At 53.2% G+C, this 23,854-nt stretch overlaps 1 protein-coding gene across 1 annotated transcript in view; it reads right to left on the reverse strand.

Annotated features, from left to right (window-relative positions):
* The window catches only part of FRMPD4 (FERM and PDZ domain containing 4), a 1,001,692-nt gene extending 996,807 nt beyond the window's left edge, over window positions 1-4,885 (reverse strand). Inside the window, exon 1 of the mRNA XM_029604343.1 lies at window positions 4,665-4,885. Coding sequence (XP_029460203.1) covers window positions 4,665-4,705 — 41 coding nt within the window. The 5' untranslated portion in view covers window positions 4,706-4,885. The remainder of the gene's footprint in view (window positions 1-4,664) is intronic.
* Window positions 4,886-23,854: the final 18,969 nt, after the last annotated feature.

Consider the following 23,854-nt stretch of genomic DNA (forward strand, 5'->3'; position numbering starts at 1 on the left):
ATGGCCTTTTAGAAAATTGCCAGCCCAATATGTGTGAAAATTACAAAGAGACATGTGGGAAAATTACAGAGAGGCATTCCCGGGGCGGAGCGGGGGAGGGATATGAACTTACATGCCTACCTTTGCATTTATAATGTTTGTATGTAAATTTCCCTGAAATTTTTCAACAAACATAATAGTAGGTGTAATTATAAGAATATGCCATGCTGGGTCAGACCAAGGGTCCATCAAGCCCAGCATCCTATTCCCAACAGTGGCCAATCCAGGCCATAAGAACCTGGCAAGTACCCCAAAACTAAGTCTATTCCATGCTACTGTTGCTAGTAATAGCAGTGGCTATTTTCTAAGTCAACTTAATTAATAGCAGGTAATGGACTTCTCCCTTATCCAATCCTTTTTTAAACACAGCTACACTAACTGCACTAACCACATCCTCTGGCTACAAATTCCAGAGTTTAATTGTGCGTTGAATGAAAAAGAACTTTCTCCGTTTAGTTTTAAATGTGCCACATGCTAACTTCATGGAGTGCCCCCTAGTCTTTCTGTTATCTGAAAGAGTAAATAACCGATTCACATCTACCCGTTCTAGACCTCTCATGATTTTAAACACCTCTATCATATCCCCCCCTCAGCCGTCTCTTCTCCAAGCTGAAAAGTCCTAACCTCTTTAGTCTTTCCTCATAGGGGAGCTGTTCCATTCCCCTTATCATTTTGGTAGCCCTTCTCTGTACCTTCCCCATCGCAATTATATCTTTTGTTAGATGCGGTGACCAGAATTGTACACAGGTAACTGTGGTGGAATATGTTTTAAAGCAGATTTAGGAGCGTAAGTGCACTTTGAAAACTGGTGCAACTTACACGTGTTTTTAGCAGCCTAATTTAGGTGGGCTGTTATAAAAATGACCTCTTAAAGACCAAGGCTGCCATAGCATGCAAACAACTAACCATGGCCATCAGAATTTAGAGCACCCTTGGGTACTAAGGGCCTAATTTGCTGTAGCTTTTCTTCCATTCTGTATCTATGAGAAAAGAGCTTAAGCAAATGAGGTTCTGAATCTCATAAGAGGATGAATCCACCCAGAAAACGGGGAATGCTGCAACCAAAGCACTTTCACACTGAATCTTTCTTGGCAGCATATTTATACCTCATAATAAGGTGGCCAGCTGCCCTACATATGGAGGGGCAGCCCCTCATTTTGGTTTAAAAAAAAAAAAAATCCTTTACTCCATGCTGCAAAGTCGTCCATTCAATCCAATGCACTTCAGTAGACTAGGACATGCCCCTCAGTATCCAGTCCCCGAAACTCTCTTGAATACCATATGAGCTGGCCCCCCTTGGCTCAGGATGGAGAGCTGCTCACTCTTATTTGAGTTTCCTGTCTGCTGACACTGGCATGGCTTGGAAACATTTGAGAGGGATTTACCACTGTAATGCAACCCTCGCTCGCGACAAAGAACAAAGCTGGAGGGAGCAGTGTCCGAGACTTGTCTGGCAAGGGAACCAAAGCTGCCGGAGCAGATTGTCTAGGATGGAAGAGTTCAAATGAGGAAGCAATTCTGAGGGGGAAGAGGGGGGGGGAAAGGGATGGAATAACACAGAAAAGACTGCCACTTTTGCTCATATTATTTATAATATGCATAGTCAGATATTTCCTATGACTGCCATTTAGTATTAGGTTTTATTTTTCTGCCTAGTTTTGCATGTCAGGAGGAATTCAAGAGCTATTCCATAATATAAGAATGGCATCATAATTCAAAGAAAAGATGCTTTGTGGATTTGGACAGACTTAATAATAGCAACTTATAGAATAAATGATTAAAAAAAAATATGGAAATCTTCAAAGAGGAAGCCTTAAAACTAAATTTGTTGGCACTAACCCTGTGAATCATGGCAGATACATCTCATTAGAGCACAGGGCAGTACAAGGGGATTAGGTATCCTAGGCACCTTCTGCCCCCCCCCCCCCCCAGTCACGCCGACACACCTCTCACCCCGGTTGCGCCGGCACACCCACTGCCCCCCCCCCCCCAGTCGCAGCCCTGACTCCTCCCTCTCATTTTTTTGGGCCATGAGCGGCTCCACTCCTCTGCCACCGCCACTCGTAGCCCCACATGGCTCGCACTTCCTAATGGTTGGCGCTCTAGGTCCAGGCCTAGCTCACCTAGTGCTTCTGCCAGCTCTGTTAGAGCACAATCCTATTTAGAAATATCAACTCGCATGGTTATTAGTGCTATGGCTTCTACATTTTTTTTTTAGTAATAAAAGACATTCATGTTTTACTACAGCTATGCCTCCCTTCCTTAATAATAATAATTAAAAAAAAAATCCAAGGTCCAGCTGGTGGCTCAGTGGCAGTGCAATATATTGCCCTATGGAAGGTCTCTGCTTTGATCTGCCCTCTGGGTTATCTGGGGATGCTCCAGAGGCAGCATTCACAGTCCCCAGGGAGTGGGCTGTGGTCATTCTTAAGTGACGTGCATTAGCTTCCCAGCCCAGGGCCATCACTGCAATGACTAAACTGCATTTATTTTTGGGGGGGGGGGGGGGTGGGTAGAGATATAAAATAGGAGAAAATATCCCTGGATAGTTGTGAATGATGGTTCATGGTGCCAGATCCCAGCCCTAGTTCCTACTAAGCTGGAATTACAAAAGAGCCAGGAGAAAATTGCTGGGTCAAAACCAAACAAAAAAAATCTTTCCCGCTAGTCAACTCTTCAGTTTCCATGCTTTTTGTTCCTGCCTGGCTTGCATCCAATATAATGCCTGTGTGGGGTTCTGTTAAAAAAAAAAAAAAAAAAGAGAGAGTTGCCTAGTAGATATAGAACAATGCACTGTGAACCAGGGAAACCAGAATTCAAACCTTACTTCTCCCATTGACATTTCTTGAGACCTTGGGCAACTTCCTTTTTCTGCCATTGCCTAAGGCAGGAGTGGTCAGCTCCAGTCCCCGAGAGCCACTAACAGAGCAGGTTTTATACCCACCATGACTGCACATGAGATAGATTTGCATGCACTGCCTGCGTTGCACTCAAGTCTATTACTGTGAGTATCCTGAAAAACCAGACCTGCCTGTGGCTCCTCAGGTCTGGAGTTGGCCACCCTTGGCCTGTGGTATCCACTTGGATTGCAAGCATTTTGAAGTAGGGATTTCATCATACCTGCAATAATGCTGTAAACTGCCATCAGCTAAAACTGGGAAGGAGGAAGAGGAAAACAAAAATATGGCAGAATAGCACCCCAGTTTCACTTACATGTATTCTGGTGAGAGGGGAAAAATGAGATTTCAGGCTTTCCACATAAATATCCCCTCCAGAAATGTATTTTATTTATTTAAAATAATTATAGCCCGCTTTATACAATAAAACTTGTTCTAAGCGGGTAACAATGTAAACTTACACAGCATAACATGAATGGCATTTACAACTATATGATAAATTATATAACATACCGGTACACTATAAAATGAGGCATGTACAATGGTGATCCTTGATTATTTGGTTCACTTTATCTGACAGCTAACTAAATGGCGAGCCAGAATATAATGGTTTTAAAAAGACAGCTTTTATGATCTGCAGACCCTCAACATTAGCATTTTGAAATACCATAAACTAGAGTAAGGATCATTTAGATAGGTTTGGCACCATATCACATAAAGCGACATATGGCATGCTTTATTTATGCTTCTAGTGCAAGAACTTTTTTCTAAAAATTAAAAAAAATCAATTAAAAAAAGAAAAGGAAGTACATCTTCACACAATGCAGTTAGCTTGTAGATTTCATTGCCACAGGACACTGTAGAGGGAAACAGTATAAGCCGAGCTCAAAAAAGGATGAAGTATATTTAAGGAGCATAGATCATGCATGGGCTATTTAACATAAATTAAGGAAGCCAGTTCAGGTTCACTATATTCCTAACCCATGACTGCTGAGAACTGAAAAGATATGATAGTGAATGAACAAATAACTACACATGCCCTAGACACTTCCTTTAAGTGCTGGCTGCCTTCCACTGGCAGAGATAGGATGGAGAGAACACTGGGCTAGATGGACCCAAGGTTTGACCTAGCTGGGTAGTTCTTACCTAGTGTCCATTCCACAGCTTTCAAAGAAATTTGCTCTGCCATCTAGAATACATTTAGTTAACTGTTGCCTTCCAGTTGCCATAATATAGAATATTTGACAGCTGTTTGGAACTCTATGGCAGCCGACCTAACCCAAACTAACCTGACATTTACTCATTGGCAGTTTTCAGCTAAGCAATTTGAAATTTTGATTACCCAAATCATTCAGTTCTCTTCTTTCATCTCTTGCCTTTTCCTGTTTGAAAACATGTTAAACTCCTATCCCCTTTAAGACACATTTCAAGGCAAGGATTACCAACGGCACTTTGCTATAAACAAGTCCAGGAATGCAGAACCCTAAAGTCACAGCCAGAGAAGTTTTAACCAAGCCAGCAGATTCACAGTTGCTCTGTATATTTCAGCTTCACAGATTTTAATTGATCTGATTTTTCTTTTCGTTTTGCAAATCCTTACAGCAGCTTGCCTGTGCCTCTCCTGCTCCTCCTTCCCCACAACGTGAACCCTCGCTTCTTGTCAGGAATAGTGCCACATGCTCCCCCCCCCCCCCATTCACAGAATGGAAAGATAACTGTACTACTTACCTGGACAGCTTCGCGATCTTCCCAAAGCTAAACACATCCATGCATGCAGATCTCCTGTTCTTCAATCACGCCAGCTTCATGCTGAGATTTTTTTACAATGCGAGAACCCCGGGCTCCTTCTAGCAGGAAAAGGGAGCCCTGGTCATAGGGACCCCCTTCTGGAAGTGCAGGGGGACCAATTGGCAAGGAGAAGCATTGATCGGCGTGCAGCCTCCGGAGGACCAGAGGTGTGCACACAGTATACAGTACACCGCCGCGGTGTTACCTAGCGCGTCTTGGGCAGCTCAGCCAAGGTTTCCCCATGGGAGGATGCCGAGCGTGGACGGAGGCAGCGAGAGGGCAGGCCGTGTGCAGGTAGCGCGGCAGCAGCGGTGGCAGCACAATTCGCACTGCACAGCTCAGCAGGCTGGGGGCGGGGGGAGGGGAGAGGGGCGGAGACCTACACAAATAAATCACCCGGGCTTCTCCTGCTGCAGGAGGCTTCCACGCACAGCTGCCCAAATCGCCCTCTCATCCGCCGACAGCACTTGACTTTTGGCAGCCTTCCCTCTACAAGCACCTTACTTTTTTTTATTTTCGCTCTGTGAACTGACCGGTAATCGCTGCACTTCAAGGACTAGAGAGAGAGAAAAGATATTGCGCTGTCATAGGCCGATGGGGGGGCAGACACAGAGGGGAGGAATGAGGAACGGCAGAGAAAGAGCACAGTCTATGGAACAAGGAGGAAGAGACTGAGTGCTTTCAGCTAAATGAAAAAAAGCGCCTGGCCCTTCAGTCAGGGGTCTTCACACTGGACCGTGCCAGGCAATATTAAAACATGAATGTTTTATGACCGAGACGCTGCCTGCAAAGTTACAAAAAGGGGGAAATGAATAAAATGGGAAGGTCCTTTTCAGTGGACAGGGTATAGGAAAAGAAACAGGACACAGATACAACAATTATATCTTTTCCAGAAGCAGTAACTAGGGGAATGGATGCTGAATTAGACTGCATGAAGTAAAGTAATCTAATTTCCAATGTTAGAAATTCCATCTTTAAATGATTTCTAATTCAGTTTTCAGTTTTTAGTTATCAGCATTTTTAACCTATTTAAATTTTGTAAAAAACCTGGTATGGGAGAACGTACTGAAGAAGAACGTCATGGAGCTTGGAATGTGAAGGGGTGCTGAGGGAGCACTATATATCATAAAGAGGGAAAAAATATGAACCATTTTCATCACTAGAAGCCTGAGAGGCATCTGTGCCAATCAGGAAGCAAACTAAAACTGACTTGGATAAGTAGTGATATCACACAGTTGTAATGTAAAGTGGATTTTCAAAGGACTTTGACACAGAAATGAGCATACACGAGCCTAGTAATATGTACGTGTGTATGTGCTAGTTTATAAACTTTGAGAACACGCAAAGGGGTGGTCTAGGGGAGTTCCGAAGCAGGGTTCAGAAGTGCATGTGATAGTTGCTGTTTTGGAAGCTCGCCCCGAGCCCGTCTCGGGGCGGGCAGGATAATGTGGGCCCAGGCCCACCGCGGGATAGGGCGGGCCCTAGGGAGGTCGGCGAGAGGGCAGCGGGGGGGAGCAGGGACGCCGGGCTGTGGGCAGGGATTGGCTGCCGAAAGGCGTTGCCGGGTGACGCCCGGCTCCCCCCTCCCCTCGGGCTGTGCCGGTGAGGCAGCGCGCGCATAGGGAGCAAGAGATCAGGCACACGTGCGTGTGCAGGCGGGCGCATGCGGACGGTGAGCGGCGGTCTCGCGGTTTGGGTCGGGGCACGGCGGTTCCGGTGCTGGGAGGCGTTCGTTGGTGTCGGAGTGCGGTGGTTCGAGTGCGGGCGGCGGGGGTGCGCGGAGGAGTGCCGGAGGCGTGCCGGAGGTTATGGCTGCGGACCAGAGTACTGTCCCGGGTTTGGGCGCCGAGTCGGAGGAGGCCACGTGGGTCCCGGGGCCAGCGGATTCGGGATCGGAGGACCCAGAGGAGGAGGGGAGCGGCCTGGCGATCTTTCGACGCGGCATGCAGGTCCTGGAGCGGGTGAGTCAGGAAGAGGAGCTTGGGGGAGGCGGGGGAGGGGCAGGAGGGGCAGTGGTTCCTCCGTCTGAGCCGGGGGGGGGGGGCATGGGAGGGGGCCGGGGATCCGGCGCAGGGGCTTTCCGTGCCAGGGGTTGCCTTTCTGGCTGCGCAGCGCGGGGTGTCTCAGGGGCGGGGGGCAAGGGCTCCTAGAGCTCGGGCGTGGGGGCGCGGAAAAGGGGCAGGGGCTGGCGAGTTGGGGCCGTCGTTTGTAGGCCGGGGGGGGATGGGAGGGCCGATTCGAGGGTTGGCCAGGGGTGGGGGGGCGATGGGGTGGGGGCGCGAAGTGGTGATGTATGGGGGGTGGAGGGGGTCGGACCTCAGCCGGGAACGGGCCGTGCGCTACCCCCTCCCTTGCCGGTCATGGGGCCGGTCGAGGGCGTGGGCCGCGGGCGAGGGGTGCGAGCGCAGGGGTCGGGGAGCAGAGGGGAGGCTGGCGTGAGGGCGTCGGGGGGGGCGAGAGGGGAGCCTAGGGGTAGGGGCAGGGGGCGACAGGGTGTCGGGCAGGCGAGTGGGGCGGGGCTGGGGGGGGGGGAGGTTGGGGCCTCTGGGGCGAGCCGGAGTATGATTACGGAGAGGGGGGGTTTGGGGCCGATTGGGCGTCTTCTCCGTCGCCTGCTGTGATCTCTTTGCAGGCGGCGGGCGCGGAGGTTGACCGTGTGGATCCGGGGTCGTCCCGGCAGGAGGAGTGGCGGAGCGTGGCGACGGCGGGCGGGCGGCCAGGACGGTCGCTGCCCAGTTGGGAGCCGAGGGAGGTGGCGGCAGACCCGCAGCCTATCGGTGAGTATATTATCTTCCCCAGGCCAGAGGTTGGGGCGGTTGGGGGGTCGAGGAGCGTGCTTCCGGGGGTGGATGGGACCTGCGGGACGGGGGGGGGAGATTCGGAGTGCAGGCAGTACGCAGGGGAAGGACGCGGGGGTGGGCGGGGTCAGGAAGCAGGGCGGAGGGCGCGCCAAGTCCCGGAAGGGCAAGAAGCGGGCTCGGGTTTCTTCTTCGGACTCGTCCTCGTCCTCTTCTTCGTCGTCCTCCTCGTCTTCATCGTCCGCCTCCACGGTATCGGCGAAGGGCGCGGCGGGGGGAGAGACGGCATCCTGGGGGGCCCCGGCTTTGGTGGCTCTCACTGAGCTGTGGGAGGAGGTGCCGAAATCTTTGCGTAGACTGATTCGTCGGCGCCAGTTCATAGATATCTTCCAGTTGATGGAAGGGCGCAGGGGTCGTAGGAAGGGGAAGAAGAAGCGGGCGAAAGGTGAGCAAGGTCCTGGGGGGCAGCAGAAGGTGGCGCGTACGATTCACAATTGGATGCGGGCATTCCTGCGTCTGGCGAGTGTGGTGGGCCACAAGGATCCAACGCAGTATGGGCCCTTGCTGGCCTACGCGGACGCGATCCTGGCGGCAAGTAAGACCTACGAAGGCTAGTCGTGGCTTAACTACGACGAGCGCTTCCGGGACAGGATGGAAGAAAACAATTTCATGTCCTGGGGTTCGCAGGACGTGGGTTTGTGGCTGACGCAGATGGCAGCCAAGGTGTCGGCGGGGGCCTCCGGGTTAGGGAACGTCACGGGGGGAGGGGGGTCGGCGCGGCCCTTTCGGAGGGAGCTGCCCGTGGGGGGACCGGTCAGGGTGGGCGGGGGGGCGCAGCGACGTCTGTTGGCGTTTCAACCGCTCCACTTGCATCTTCCCTGACTGCAAGTTCCGTCATGCCTGTTCGGTGTGCGTTGCGGGGCACCCTGCGTTGCGGTGCAGCAAGCGGCCGGGGGAGGGTGCGGGAGCCGTCCCCACCGGCAAGGGTCCCGGCAAGTAGGTGGTGGCGGTTGGCCGCCACCCCAGTACGCCTGGGGGCCATGCTTCCCTGGCTCCGGGCCTACCCGGTGAAAAGGGCGGCGGAGCTGTTGCGGCAGGGCTGTGCGGTGGGGTTTCGGATCCCGAGCGGGGAAGGGGGGGTCGGGGGGGGGGGAGTCAACTGTCCGTCGGTGTGGCGAATGGTGGAGGTTGTGCGGGAGAAGTTGCGATCGGAGATTGCCCTTGACCGGATTGCGGGGCCGTTCGAGGTTTCCCCGTTTCCCAATTTGGTGCTCTCGCCGCTGGCGGTAATCCCGAAGCGTGAGGCGGGAAAATTTCGGCTGATACATAATCTTTCGTTCCCAGAGGGTGAGTCGGTGAATGACGGGATCCCTAAAGAGTTGTGTGCAGTGCGGTACGCTTCGTTTGATTCCGCAGTGAGGATGGTGCGCCGGTGTGGGCGAGGGGCGTTGATGGCCAAGGCAGATATAGAGGCTGCCTTCCGGTTGTTGCCGGTTCACCCGGAGTGCTTCCATTTGTTGGGATTTCGCTTCCAGGAGGCATTTTATGTTGACAAATGCATGCCCATGGGGTGTTCAATTGCGTGCGCATATTTCGAGGCCTTCAGTACTTTCCTGCACTGGGTGGTGGGGCGGCAATGGGGTTCACGGGATGTCATCCACTATTTGGACGACTTTTTGTTCGTTGGTCGGGCTTCGACGGGCGATTGTCTGCAGGGCTTGGAGTGCTTCCAGAGGGTGGCGGCGGAGTTTGGCATTCCGCTCTCGGGGGATAAGACGGAAGGGCCTACAACCAAGTTGGTTTTTCTCGGGATTGAGTTGGATTCTGAGGCCATGATGTTGCGCCTGCCGGCAGATAAGGTGGAGCAGTTGTGCAGTCTGGTGCAGGGGGCGTTCACCCGGGTTAAGGTGTCTTTGGTGGAATTGCAGTCGCTGGTGGGCAGCCTCAACTTCGCTTGTCGGGTGATCCCGATGGGACGGGTGTTTTTGCGGCGCTTGTCGCACGCCATGGCTGGGGTGCGCAGACGGCATCATCGGATTTGCGTCACGGCGAGGTTGCGGGCGGACTTGGGCATATGGGATAGTTTCCTGGTGGCGTTTAACGGTGAGGCCTTTTGGCAGTCGAGCCCCCTGTCCAATCACGATCTGGATTTGTGGACGGACGCGGCCGGGTCGGCGGGTTTCGGCGCCTATTTTCAGGGCTCCTGGTGTGCGGCGGGGTGGCCGGAGGAGTGGGTTACGTCCGGGGTCACAAAGAACATTACGTTCTTGGAGCTGTTCCCTATCGTAGTGGCTATGCACGTCTGGGGCGAGCGGTTGCAGGGTATGCGGGTGGTTTTCTGGTGCAATAATCAAGGGGTCGTCGAGGTCATCAACAAGAGGGCGGCCCTGTGCTTGCTGGTGTCGGAGTTGCTGAGGGATCTGGTGCTGCGTTGCATGATGTTGAATGTCACGATTTGGGCCCGGCACGTGCCGGGTGTGGACAACAGTGTGGCTGACTCTCTCTCTCGTTTCAAGTGGGAGTTGTTTTGAGAGCTCGCGCTGGAGGCGGATACCTGTGGAGCTGCGGTGCCGTCTTCCCTTTGGAGGTTTGGTTCCCCGAGGCGTGGGACATGCTGTGGGCCTCATTAGCCCCTTCTACATGGTCAGGTTATGTGGGGGGGGGCCAGGAAGGTGGCGGCTTTCCTGTCAGCGTGGGGATGGTCGGGGGGCCCTGTGTCAGACGTGGCGCTGGTGCGATTCCTGGAGTGGGCGAGGGAGCGGGGGTTTTCTCATGCGGCGGTCGGGAGGCAGTTGGCGGGCTTCTCCTTCTTCATGCGGGTACACGAGTGGGGCTTTCCCGCGGGGCGGTTCATAGTCCGCCGTGTGTTGGCGGGGTGGTCTCGGGCGGTGGGTCGGCGGCCGGACCGGCGGTTGCCTATTACGCACGAGGTCCTGGTGGGGTTGTGGGAGGTGCTGCCGGGGTTGTGCTCGTCCCCCTACGAAACGGCTTTGTTTCAGGTGGCGTTCGTTTTCGCTTTTTTTGGCGCCTTCCGGATCAGTGAATTGGTAGCCCGGTCGGCCGGGAGCGAGGACTGCCCGGGGATCCTGGCTCATCATGTAGTGGTCACAAATCGCTCGGTGGTTATCCGTATCCCCCGGTCTAAAACGGACCAGAGGGGGCGGGGGTTAGATGTGGTCCTCGGGGCGGTGGAGGGGTTGTGCACATGCCCGGTGCGAAATGCGACAAGGTACTGTCTGGAGCGGCCGCTGGGACCAGAGCCGTTTCTGGTGCATGGGGACTTACGGCCGCTCACGAAGTATCAGTTCGAGGCATTGCTGCGCAGGGCAGTGGCCGCGTTGGGGTTGGACGCACGGCGTTTCGGGACGCACTCCTTTCGGATCGGAGCGGCGACGTCGGCGGCTAATGCCGGTTTGCCAGAAGGGGCAATTCAGAGGATTGGGCGGTGGCGTTCCCAGGCGTATCAGGGTTACATCCGGCAGGGGTGGGGGACCTGGAGTGCAGGTCACTAATGCTTGTTTCTTTGGCAGGTGCGGCGTCCGTGGGGCAGTCTGTATGGATAATCGGCCATTCTTATACCTTCTGGGCGCACAGGCATGCCTGCGGCCGACCTTACGGGCCTCACTTGGATTTGACCAGCAGGGGGGTGCGGGTTTACTGGTTGGGGCGGCGGGGGATGAGGTGGGATGAGCTGATCCCGTGTGTGCGGAGGGAGCATGAGCGGCTGGGTCCGCCGCGAGCCCTGGTGGTGCACTTGGGGGGCAATGATTGGGGGACCATGACGGGCAAGCAGTTCATTGGCATCGTCCGTAAGGACCTGATGACAGTGTCGCTCTTGCTGCCGACCACGGTGCTGTGTTGGTCGGATATCATCGTGCGGCCTGCTGAATGGGACCGGCTCATCTGGCGAAGGAGCCGTTCAAAGGCCAACCAACAAATTGGGTCCTGGTTGGCCCGGTTAGGAGGGCGCCATATTCGGCATGAATGGTCGTGGGGGCCGGTCACGGGTTTGTTCGGCCGGGACGGGGTCCATCTTTCTTTTTTGGGGATGGACCTCTTCTTGAATTCCATTCAGGAGGTCCTCGAGCACTTGTTCCCTCGGTAAAGTGGGGCCGCATCTTTGGGGGGTCACGGGGCTTGGTATGCCCGTGCCTGTGGCGGTTGGCCCGAACCAGAATAGTTGATGTTTGTTAGTTAATGGGGGGTTTCAGCTGGAAGTGGACGGCGGTGACAACTGGGGCTGTTCTCGGCGATGGGGGCTCCTTGCCGGAAAGTGGCGGGAGACCCGGGGCCCTGACTCCTTGTAGGTTGGCGGCGGGAGTCCACCCGGGTTTGCTCCTTGCAGGCAGGTGGCGGGAGTATACACCTGGCGTGAGAGGCAGGGACATCGAGCCGGGTGGCTGGTGGCGGCTATCCTGCCGGGGGAGTGGCGGATGGTCAGGGGTGAAAGCTGAAACAGGGGAATGTTGCAAGTGTTAATGTGTGCGGGCTCGGGCCTCTTTGTTAATAAAGCTGCGGCCTTATTTTACCCAAAACAGTTGTGATGATGGTTATTTGGCATGTGAAAGGGTGTGGAAGGGAGCGAGTGTGGTCCTGGATGCCCATATTATGTAGGAACTATACATGTATACGTTATTGAATTTATTCATACACTTTTCCACCTGTTAATTGGTTTGAGAGTATGTGAAATTGGACTAGACTGTTGTCTGCAGGTTTTGGATAGAAGGCCTGCGTGAACTGGTGGAGGTTCAGGGTGACGTGCTAGAAGATCTAGGTGTACTAGAGAAGCACTGTGCAAACTGATGGAGGTACTGGCAAACAAGTGATCCCAAGCACACCTGCAAGTATTTTCAAAATATTTGCGTATACTTTATAAAATACTGCCTCCATGTATAAATCATGTTTATAAACAAGATTAGAAAGAAACCATCAAATACCTTAAATTAATATATTTGGAGAACCATCATATATAGAGCTTAATAAACGCTACCTCACTGTGATGAACTTTTCACTGAAACGTCAGAAATAGCTCATAAATGTAATCATAAGTCTCCCCCATTTTTAAACATTTGTATATTGCTTTCATATTGCAGTAAAATCTACATGAAAATGCCAAACTTATCTTATCAATACATAGAACCAGGCTGTCCATTTAAGTGGTTCAGGTCACTGGAGCCAAAAACATTTACACCTAACACATAATTTTTATGTATATGTGTTATATTCTTCTTGTGCATCTAAAATATGTGGAGATAATTTTCAAAGGAGTTATGCATGTAAAAGTAATATCTCATTGTGATTTTCAAAAGTGCATTTATGCTCGTAAAACCCAGTATCTATGATCTGGAGAAGGACTGGGTGAACTGGTAGATGTTGCGATCCCGGGCCGTCCCCGGGACCGCCACTCACCCCGTCGCGGTTCCCCTCCGATTTCGCCGCGTCTTCGGGCTCCCCCGAGCCTCGGTCGGGCCGTGCAGGCCCCAACAACGGCGCTTCCATGCCGCACTGGCTGCCGGCATTCTCCGCGGCTAGGCCCCGCCCCCTAGCCGCGCGCGCGCGGCAGGCCCCGGGCCTTAAAGGGGCCAGCGCGGGAATTCTCAGCACTGCCTCCTAGATGACGTCAGACGCTCAGGGTATTTAAACCCTGCACCGACATCCTCTCCTTGCCTTGCAACGAGGTTCCCAGGTTTTCCTGTATCCAGTTGCTGCGTTCCTGCTTCTTTGTCTCCTGCTTGGCTCCTGACCCTGGATTGGCTTGCGTTGATTCTTGGCTTCTGACCCCGGACTGGCTTACGGTAATTCTCTGGCTTCTGACCCCGGACCGGCTTACGTTGATTCTCTGGCTCCTGACCTTGGACTGGCTTACGGTGACCCATTGGTTCCCGACTCTGGACTGGCGAGCGACGACTCTTCGGCACTCAACCTTGGACTTCTTCTGACCAGGCCCCCGCGGGCCCTCCTAAGTCCCAGCGGCCGGGTTCCTACGGGCTCCTCCTGGGGGGACTCCGGCTTCCAGGGTGAATCTCCTAAGTCCCAGCGGCCGAACTCCTACGAGCTCCTCTCGGGGGAGGATCGGCTTCCAGGGCGAAGATCTTCTCACCACAGTGCCACCGCCACCATCTCCTGCTTCCTCGCCAAAGCCCTTGGTCGCATAGGGCTCCCAGGGTTCCACCTTCGGCCAGCCACCAGCCTGTCCTTGCCGCCTCCCGGCCGGGGCCACTCCTACAACCATCTTCAGCAATCCATCCTCTGGCTCCGACCGGCCCAAGGGTCCACGAATCCAACAGATTGCAAGGCCATGGACCCGGCGGACCTGGCCGGCCTCAAGGTTATTCCAGGCATAGCCCAGAAGCTGCAACAACAACAGTCCTGCCTCGATACTCTGATGTCAGCCGTTCAACGCCTGGCGGATCGCGTTGAAGGAACCTCTGCAGTTCGCCCCATAGCACCCTCGTCCCAGGCCAGCGCGGGCTCCCATGTCCCGGTACAGATGCCAGCACCGCCTAGATATTCTGGAGATCTGAAGGCGTGTCGGGGGTTTCTTAACCACTGCTATATCCGCTTTGACCTACTGCCTGCTCAGTTCTCCACAGACCGGTCCAAGACGACCTACATTATCTCTCTCCTGGACGGGAAACCCTTGGCCTGGGCTTCTTCCCTTTGGGAGCGCCAAGACTCCCGACTGAATAACCTTGTACTCTTCGTCAAGGCCTTCCGGAGGATTTTTGACGAACCATCCCGGGCCTCCACGGCTGCCTCGGAACTGCTCCAGTTGAGACAAGGTAATCGCCCTCTAGAAGAATTTGCGATGGAGTTTCAGACCCTGGCCACCGAACTGGCCTGGGGGGAGGACAGTTTGCATGGGATATTCCTGGAGGGTCTTTCCCCATGGCTCCAGGATGAACTCGCGGCTCCGGACCTCCCAGACGATCTCCAAGAGCTCATAGAATTGGCCGGACGAGTGGATCGACGCATCCAGCGCCGCTTCCGAGAGCGAAGGTCCATGCAGGGGCCGGCCGCTCGTCGTACCACACCACCTCGGGTCTGAGCTTCACCTTCTGCGGCAGCTGCCGTCCCGCCGGAGGAACCCATGCAGTTGGGCCGAGGCCCTCTCTCGGCCGAAGAACGAAGGCGTCGACGCTCGCAGGGGCTATGTCTCTATTGCGGTGGTAAGGGGCATTTCTTGGCTCGCTGCACAGAGCATCCGGGAAACGCCAGAACCTAGAGTCAAGTGGGGAGTTGACCCTAGGCAGTACCTCTCTGAACTCCCCATGCACCGTTCCCGCTAAACTCTGTCTTCCTGGAGGAGGGTTCGATACCCTGGCACTGCTCGACTCTGGGTCCGGAGGGAATTTTATCCTCCGTGATCTGGTGCAACAACTGCAGCTTAAGGTCCTGCCTCAGGAACCCCCTTTGCGGGTATCTTCCATCCAAGGGGTTCCCCTTCCAGGGTCCATTACTACTCGTACGACTCCTCTCCAGCTTCAGGTCGGGCTCCTTCATAAGGAGGAGATCTCTTTTCTCATCCTCGAGAATCCATCCACCCGCTCATCCTCGGACTGCCCTGGCTAAGGAAACACTCGCCAGTAATAGACTGGCACTCGCTTCAGATCACGTCTTGGGGGCCAGCCTGCTCCCACAGTTGCCTTCCTGCTCATCCGCTTCAGACACTTCCACTTCTGGCCGCCCCGCTGACGATACCACCACAGTACCAGGCCTTCTGGGATGTCTTCTCTAAGGAGAAGGCTGAGTTACTACCTGAGCATCGTCCGTTCGACTGTGCGATTGATTTACTGCCAGATACCACGCCTCCTCGCGGTAGAGTTTATCCTCTATCCCTGCCCGAAACCAAGGCCATGTCTGCCTACATTAAGGAGAATCTAGACCGAGGATTCATAAGACCATCCAAGTCCCCCGCAGCAGCCGGCTTCTTCTTTGTGGCCAAAAAGGATGGGTCTCTTCGGCCCTGTATCGACTACCGGGGCCTGAACCAGATCACCCGACGAGACCGCTATCCATTGCCTCTGATTCCGGAACTCCTAGATCGGTTGCAGGGGGCCCGCATCTTCACCAAGTTGGACCTTAGAGGGGCGTACAACCTCGTACGGATACGACCGGGAGACGAGTGGAAGACCGCCTTTAACACCAGGGACGGTCATTATGAGTACCTCGTCATGCCATTTGGTCTCTGCAACGCCCCAGCCGTGTTTCAAAATTTAATGAACGAGGTACTGCGCGACCTCTTGTACACCTCAGTCATTGTCTACCTGGACGACGTGTTGATTTTCTCCCGGGACCTTGAGGAACACCGCCAACACGTGCGCCAGGTTTTGCTTAAGTTACGAGAGAACCGACTGTATGCCAAACTGGAGAAATGCCAATTCGAAGAGAAATCCTTGCCCTTCCTGGGGTACATCATCTCTTCGACTGGCTTCCACATGGACCCCGATAAGGTTGCTGCTATCCGGAAGTGGCCACAGCCGATGGGAGTAAAGGCGCTCCAGCGTTTCTTAGGCTTTGCCAACTTTTACCGTCACTTCATCCCTCAGTACTCCACCTTGGTGGCCCCTCTAACGGCCCTCACACGCAAGGGTGCCGATGCCCGAAATTGGACTCCAACCGTCGTACGGGCCTTCCAAGCTCTTAAGGAAGCCTTCCTTCAAGACACCTGTCTCCGACACCCGGATCCCGTACACCCGTTCATAGTAGAGGTGGATGCCTCCAGTGTGGCCGTCGGGGCCGTCCTGTCCCAGATTTCTAAAGACGGTAAAGCCAGGCCATGTTCCTATTTCTCCCGGAAATTTTCGCCCGCCGAAAGGAACTATGGCATCGGGGACAAAGAACTACTGGCCATCAAGCTGGCCTTTGAAGAATGGCGCCAGTGGTTGGAGGGGGCCCAACACCCCATCGTGGTGTATACGGACCACAAGAATTTGGCGTACTTATCCCAAGCACAAAGGCTCAATCCCAGACAGGCACGCTGGTCACTCTTTTTTAGTCGGTTCAACTTCTCCCTTCGGTACCGACCGGCGGCCAAGAATATTAGGGCGGACGCCCTCTCACGCACTACAGAAAGTGAAGACACCTCGGAACCCCCTCAGTACATTCTGGATCCAGCAAAGGTCCAATTGTCTGCCACCGAACTGGCACCCGCTGGGAGGACGGTAGTTCCACTCCGCTCGAGGAAAAAGGTCCTAGCCTGGGCGCACGATTCACTGACGGCTGGCCACCCCGGAATCACCCGGACTTTGGAACTACTGACCGAGTTCTATTGGTGGCCACGGGTAAAGGAGGATGTTCGCCTATATGTCCAGTCTCGTCCCACGTGCGCACAGCAGAAGTCGCTACCAGGCCGTCCCTGGGGTCTCCTCCAGCCACTCCCAGTACCCGCGGAACCGTGGACTCACATCTCCACGGACTTTGTGGTAGAGCTACCCCCGTCCCAAGGTAAAACGGTGGTGTGGGTCACCATTGACCGCTTCTCGAAGATGGCTCATTTCGTGCCACTGGCCAAGTTACCTACGGCCCCGGAGTTAGCTGAACTGTTTATCCAGCACATCTTCCGACTGCATGGTTTGCCACTACACATTGCCTCGGACCGAGGTCCCCAATTTACGGCGAAATACTGGCGGGCACTCTGTAGGAAATTTGGGGTTCAGCTAGACTTGACCACGGCATTTCATCCCCAGGCCAACGGCCAAGTGGAACGCATGAACCGAACCTTGAAAGCGTTCCTCCGAGCCTTTGTAGGGGAACAGCAGGACAACTGGGCTGCTCCTCTCCCGTGGGCAGAGTTCTCTTACAATCGCCATCGACACTCCGCCACGCTACAGTCTCCCTTCAAGCTGGTCTATGGAAAGGTTCCCAAACCGCCACTACCGTTATCAGTCTCTACCTCCTCGCCAGCGGCGCAACTGACGGCCAGCCAGATTCAGCAGCTTTGGCACTCCACACAAGAGAAGCTCCACCACACCGCCGCACGGTTCAAGGCTTACGCGGATAAGTCTCGGCGACCGGCTCCGGTGTTTCTGCTCAGTACTAAGAACATCCAACTCCGGCTTCCGTCTATGAGGCTAGCGCCCCGTTACATTGGTCCCTTCCAGGTAGCCGAACATGTTGGTGCGGTTTCCTACCGCCTACGTCTTCCATCTACCCTCCGCATACATGACGTCTTCCATGTCTCTCTCCTCAAGCCAGTGGTCCTCTCCCGCTTTCGACCTTTGCCTCCGAAGCCCACTACTGTAGCTTCTGACCCAGGAGCCACGTACACTGTTAAGGAGGTGCAGGATGTCCGGTTCCGACGTCGTCGCTGGGAGTACTTCCTTTCTTGGGAGGGCTACGGGCCCGAGGAAAACTCGTGGGAACCCTCCTCTCACATCCTGGATAAGGATCTCCTCCGCCGGTTCCATCTGGCTCATCCGGCCAAGCCCCGGCCTCCAGGGAGGGGGCGCGGGGGGGGGGGGTACTGTTGCGTTCCCGGGCCGTCCCCGGGACCGCCACTTACCCCGTCGCGGTTCCCCTCCGATTTCGCCGCGTCTTCGGGCTCCCCCAAGCCTCGGTCGGGCCGTGCAGGCCCCAACAACGGCGCTTCCACGCCGCACTGGCTGCCGGCGTTCTCCGCGGCTAGGCCCCGCCCCCTAGCCGCGCGTGCGCGGCAGGCCCCGGGCCTTAAAGGGGCCAGCGTGGGAATTCTCAGCACTGCCTCCTAGATGACGTCAGACGCTCAGGGTATTTAAACCCTGCACCGACATCCTCTCCTTGCCTTGCAACGAGGTTCCCAGGTTTTCCTGTATCCAGTTGCTGCGTTCCTGCTTCTTTGTCTCCTGCTTGGCTCCTGACCCCGGACTGGCTTGCGTTGATTCTTGGCTTCTGACCCCGGACTGGCTTATGGTAATTCTCTGGCTTCTGACCCCGGACCGGTTTACGTTGATTCTCTGGCTTCTGACCCCGGACCGGCTTACGTTGATTCTCTGGCTCCTGACCTTGGACTGGCTTACGGTGACCCATTGGTTCCCGACTCTGGACTGGCGAGCGACGACTCTTCGGCACTCAACCTTGGACTTCTTCTGACCAGGCCCCCGCGGGCCCTCCTAAGTCCCAGCGGCCGGGTTCCTACGGGCTCCTCCTGGGGGGACTCCGGCTTCCAGGGTGAATCTCCTAAGTCCCAGCGGCCGAACTCCTACGAGCTCCTCTCGGGGGAGGATCGGCTTCCAGGGCGAAGATCTTCTCACCACAGTGCCACCGCCACCATCTCCTGCTTCCTCGCCAAAGCCCTTGGTCGCATAGGGCTCCCAGGGTTCCACCTTCGGCCAGCCACCAGCCTGTCCTTGCCGCCTCCCGGCCGGGGCCACTCCTGCAACCATCTTCAGCAATCCATCCTCTGGCTCCGACCGGCCCAAGGGTCCACGAATCCAACAGTAGAGGAATTGAAAAACTAGTCATTTCAGTTTACACACTCAAATTTTTTAAAATATACCAATGTATGTCATATTTTTTCTTCGCATAAACTGTATGTGCACAGGTTTCTAAAATAGGTAGAAAAATATACATATTCAGTGTATTAAAATATGCCCTTTCAATGAATTACAGGTATTTGCATGTAAGCATACATATGTATATGTTATAAATTGCACGTACTTGATATTTACAAGTTATAAAATACTATTGTAAATCCCCACGCAGTGATGTACACACATATGGGACCTTATAGAGTTGTTTGAAAGTTATCCTCTAAGCTTCTACATATGGCAACTAGAATACAACATTATACTGTGAACAAGAATATCTGAGCAGAATGAATGGGCTAATTGAGCTTTTCCTTCCATCATCTAGTGTGTTACTATTAGGGATGTGAATCGGGCTTCGGACGATTGAAAATATCATCGATATTTTCAAAATCGTCAGATATCTCCCCCGAAACGATAGGAAACCCCCACGATATTGATCGTGGGGGTTCTCTTATCGTTTTGGGGGAGAGCGGGAAAATCGGCACACAAAAATAATCCCTTTGCTTCCCCCACCCTCCCGAACCCCCCAAAAACATTTTACAGGTACCTGGTGGTCCAGTGGGGGTCCCAGGAGCGATCTCCCGTTCCCGGGCCATCGGCTGCCACTAATCAAAATGGCGCCGATGGCCCTTTGCCCTTACCATGTGACAGGGTATCCGTGCCATTGGCCGGCCCCTGTCACATGGTAGGAGCACTGGATGGCCCGCGCCATTTTTAAAGGGGTGGGTTTTTTATCGGCTTGGGCGCAGCCGATAAACAAAACTGCGATCGTGCCCGATGAAAAAAAACCCACATGTGAATCTGAACCGGAATCCGAACCGATTCCGGTTCCGATTCACATCTCTAGTTACTATATGCTCAGTTAATATGCCTCATTTTATATTACATAATAGTATATATAATAATGTTAATATATTTTTGTATTTTATTGATTCATATGTATTTTTATTGATATATTTGCTATTTATGGTATTATTTCTGTTGTAAACCATTTTGGGTTTAACTTTGTTCAAGGATGGCAATATAAAAATGAAACATAGCATAACATACATAGCCATTAGGGATGTGCATTCATTTGCAACGAAATAGGAAATAAAGATGATAATTCCTATTTCATCGCGTTTCGGGAGGGCGACGAAACAATAAGAAACCACAAAATTTTGTGTGGTTTTCTTATCGTATTTCTGGGGGAGGGGGGGAGAGAAAGGGCACATTAAAAAAAAACAAAAAAACCTAAACCCACCCCAACCCTTCAAATTTAATTAATTGCAACCCCCCACCCTCTTGCCCCCCAAGACTTGCCCAACTCCCCGCCCCCCCAAGACAAAAGTCCCTGGTGGTCCAGCGGGGTCCCAGCAGTGATCTCCCCCTCTCGGGCTGTCGGCTGCCACTAATCAAAATGGCATCAATGGCCCTTTGCCCTTACCATGTGATGGGCTATCGATGCCATTGGTCGGCCCCTGTCACTTGGTAGGAGCAATGGATGGCCCGTGCCAGATCAATCCAGTAACGAGTGGTAGGAAGAGCTGCTTTAGTGCCCAACGCACCCGCGGTTGCCGCATGCACAGTGCCGCTCGATCCTGTATGTAAATAGCTTGCAAATGCAAGCTGCGTCTAAGAAGCGTCCGTGAAGCGTTAGGCCCTTGCAACCCATTTTACTGTATAGAGCGCTATAGAGCGCCTATACAGTAACCTGGGTGCGCGGGCCTAATGCTTCACGGACACGCTGGTATCTGTCATTTCAAATGTCATTTCAAATGACATTTGAAATGACAGGTACCAGGAAGTGGACAGTTCTCCGACGCTCGGGATTGTCAGCCCTCTCTCCCCTCCTCCCGAAGCAAGCAACGAAAGCGGAAAAAAGCGAAAAAAAAAAAGTGAAAAAGCAAAAAAAAAAAAAAAGTAGCAAGAGAGAGGGGAGAGAGGACGGGCAATCCTACGCTCGGGATTGCCAGTCCCCTCTCCCCTCCTCCCGAAGCAAGGCGCGAAAAGCAGCCGTGCTCTGGGAGGAGGGGAGAGAGGACTGGCAGTGTAAAGCGACGAAGCGACTTACTTTTTTTGCAGTCCCCCCCCCCGGAGACGGACATCAGCGAGGACGACCGCGGCTCCCCTGCCTCCAGCTGCCTTCGAAGATGGACAAATCACACGGGCGAAAGCAGCCCCTGTGCGTGCAATTGGCCGCTCAAGACGTGACGTCACATGCCGTGACGCCAAACGTCGTGACGTCACGCCTTGAGCGGCCCAATTGCACGAACAGGGGCTGCTTTCGCCCGTGCAGGCGTCCATCTTTGCGGGCAGCTGGAGGCAGGGGAGCCGCGGTCGTCCTCGCCGATGTCCGTCTCCGGAGGGGGGCTGCAAAAAAAGTAAGTCGCTTCGTCGCTTTACACTGCCAGTCCTTTCTCCCCTCCTCCCGGAGCAAGGCTGCTTTTCGCGCCTTGCTTCGGGAGGAGGGGGGACAGGACTGGCAATCCCGAGCGTAGGATTGCCCGTCCTCTCTCCCCTCTCTCTTGCAACTTTTTTTTTCGCTTTTTCGCTTTTTTTCGCTTTTGTTGCTTTGGGAGGAGGGGAGAGGACTGGGACTGCCCCGGAGACCAGCACCCATGGACGCAGCCAGGGCAGGTGAGCGGGGGCTGGGGGAAAGTTTGCCGCCTACCCTTACCCCTGCCTCTAACGCAGGGGTAAGGGTAGGCGGTAAATTAGCAGGTTAAATGCGCGGCAAAACGGCAGGGTAAAAAAGCGATAGTCGGGGCGCGCGTTACTGTATGGGAGGGAATAGCTAATTTGATCGTTTACATTTAATATACATGCCGCGTGCGGAAGGGGTTACCTGGGGATTTAAGGACACGGTAAGAGTAGGTTAAAGGGGATTGTGAATCGCAGGAAGGGCTAACGCGGCCGGAAAGTGAGTAGAAAGCGGGTTAGGAGCGGGGTAAACGCGGCCGCACTTTACTGGATTGACCTGAGGGAGAGTGAGAAATTCTAGAAGGGCCTACCTTTCCCAAAAAAAGAACAGACAGCATTTGCTGCATTTTAGGTATAAATAATTACAAATCAAGCGCCAGATGTACTAACAATTTTTTCCATACAGACAAAATGTGTGTGTGGAGGGTGAATTCTGAGAAACCTTTCACCTCTACTAAATACTTTAACCTCTATACGTGTTACAAAGCCCCTGCCAGTGTTCTTTTATGAACTATGAAATGAGCATGAGCTATAAGGGGCTAAGAAATCCTGTCTCTTATCAGGATTTAAAATGGTCAGATCTTTGGATACTTCTGGTACAACCTGTCTGCATAAATGAACCTCTTAGCTTTGTATAAATATGTGTTTGCTTCAGGACTGGGGAAAAACCAGCATACACATGGTTAATTTACATACAGGTTTGGTGATGCAATACTGGCTACAGGGTGGCATTGGTTGTGCAAGCCTGCTAATCCTTTTGACTAATGGGGCTTGTCTAGAGTTCAGCACCAGTAGGAAGTGTACTTCCTAATTCCGTCTTTCCTGGATGTCTGCAGAGCATTTGCAGTGCCCCAAAATTACATCAAAGATGGAGAGATAAGCTGAGCATCTGTCTGCTGAGAGAGGGAGCAGACTGGAGCTCAGAGGAAGATTGCATTTGTAAGCCATAGAGGAAACTGCCTATCTCCCTTTGGGAACAGGAACAGCAGTTCCTTAAATATCCAGAGATATTTAAGGGCAGTGAGAGAGAGACTGCTCTGAGCTATGGCAGAAAGCAGAATAGAAATACTAATTACAATAAAGATAAAAAATGAGAAGTTCCAGCAAATCTCACATGTGGGGAGCAGTGAGTGGGGATTCCACAGCCTTGTTTTTCTTTTGGACAAGAAGGTAAAACAGCTGCACAAACTCTGAATAATATTTCTTAAGAGGGAGAAGCAGACTGGTGTTTTTGGGAAAATCAAGCCATGCTTTCTCACTTTAGTTCATCCAGGACTCATGTTGTTCAATTCCCACTGCCACTCCTTGTCTAAATAGCTTTTCCCTCTGGTAGAGACTTCCTGCTGTTGTGGCTAAGGTTGGTGGAGTTTCCAGCTGTTAAATGTTCCCCTGTTGCAAGGTCTCTAAATGGAACCTCCTGGGGGTAGGGAAGGGAAGCAGGCAAATCACATGCAAAAGCCATAAGGCTAGCCCTCTTGCTTTGAGCTTGTTATAAGGAATACATAGAGAGCTGCAGGCAAAACTGTTAAGAAGGGGCTGCTGCAGAGGGGCTGGAAATTGGTGGGAGCGGTCTGGTGAGGCTGGAGCAAGGAGTGAGGTGCAGGCAGGGCTGGCACTCAGGAATAAGGTGCAGATGGGGCTGGAGCTCAGGAATGGAGTGCAGATGGGGCTGGGGCTCTGGATGCAGGTAAGCATGGAGCAGGAACAACTGGAACATTCTGGAGCTGGGTGCATGTAAGGGTGGAACTGGAACACAGGAACAGGGTGTAGGTAACCATAGAACTGGATGCAGGTAAGTGTGAGACTGGATCACTGGAGCTGGGACGAGGGCAAGACATACTAGGACAAGACAGGACAAACCAGGGCAAGAACTACACAGAACATGGAACATGGAATGCCCGAAGGCAGTGTAGGAAAGGAAACCCCGAGGGACAAGTTAGAAAGGCTAGAAACAGAGGAAAAATTGCCTAATTCATTCCAAATGAAAAATTGTGCACATCCCTATTTGTGCTGCTTGTTTTTTTTCTTACTGTTATCCCATCATTTTGTCTGTGACTGAATCTTTGGAGTGCATCTGCTTGCTTGTCTGTAATTGTCTGCCTGTCTGTCTGTTTTTTTGTCTGCTTTAGGTTTCTGAAAGAGC

This window comes from Rhinatrema bivittatum, chromosome 5 (assembly GCF_901001135.1).
Source record: "Rhinatrema bivittatum chromosome 5, aRhiBiv1.1, whole genome shotgun sequence".
NCBI classification, from domain to species: domain Eukaryota; kingdom Metazoa; phylum Chordata; class Amphibia; order Gymnophiona; family Rhinatrematidae; genus Rhinatrema; species Rhinatrema bivittatum.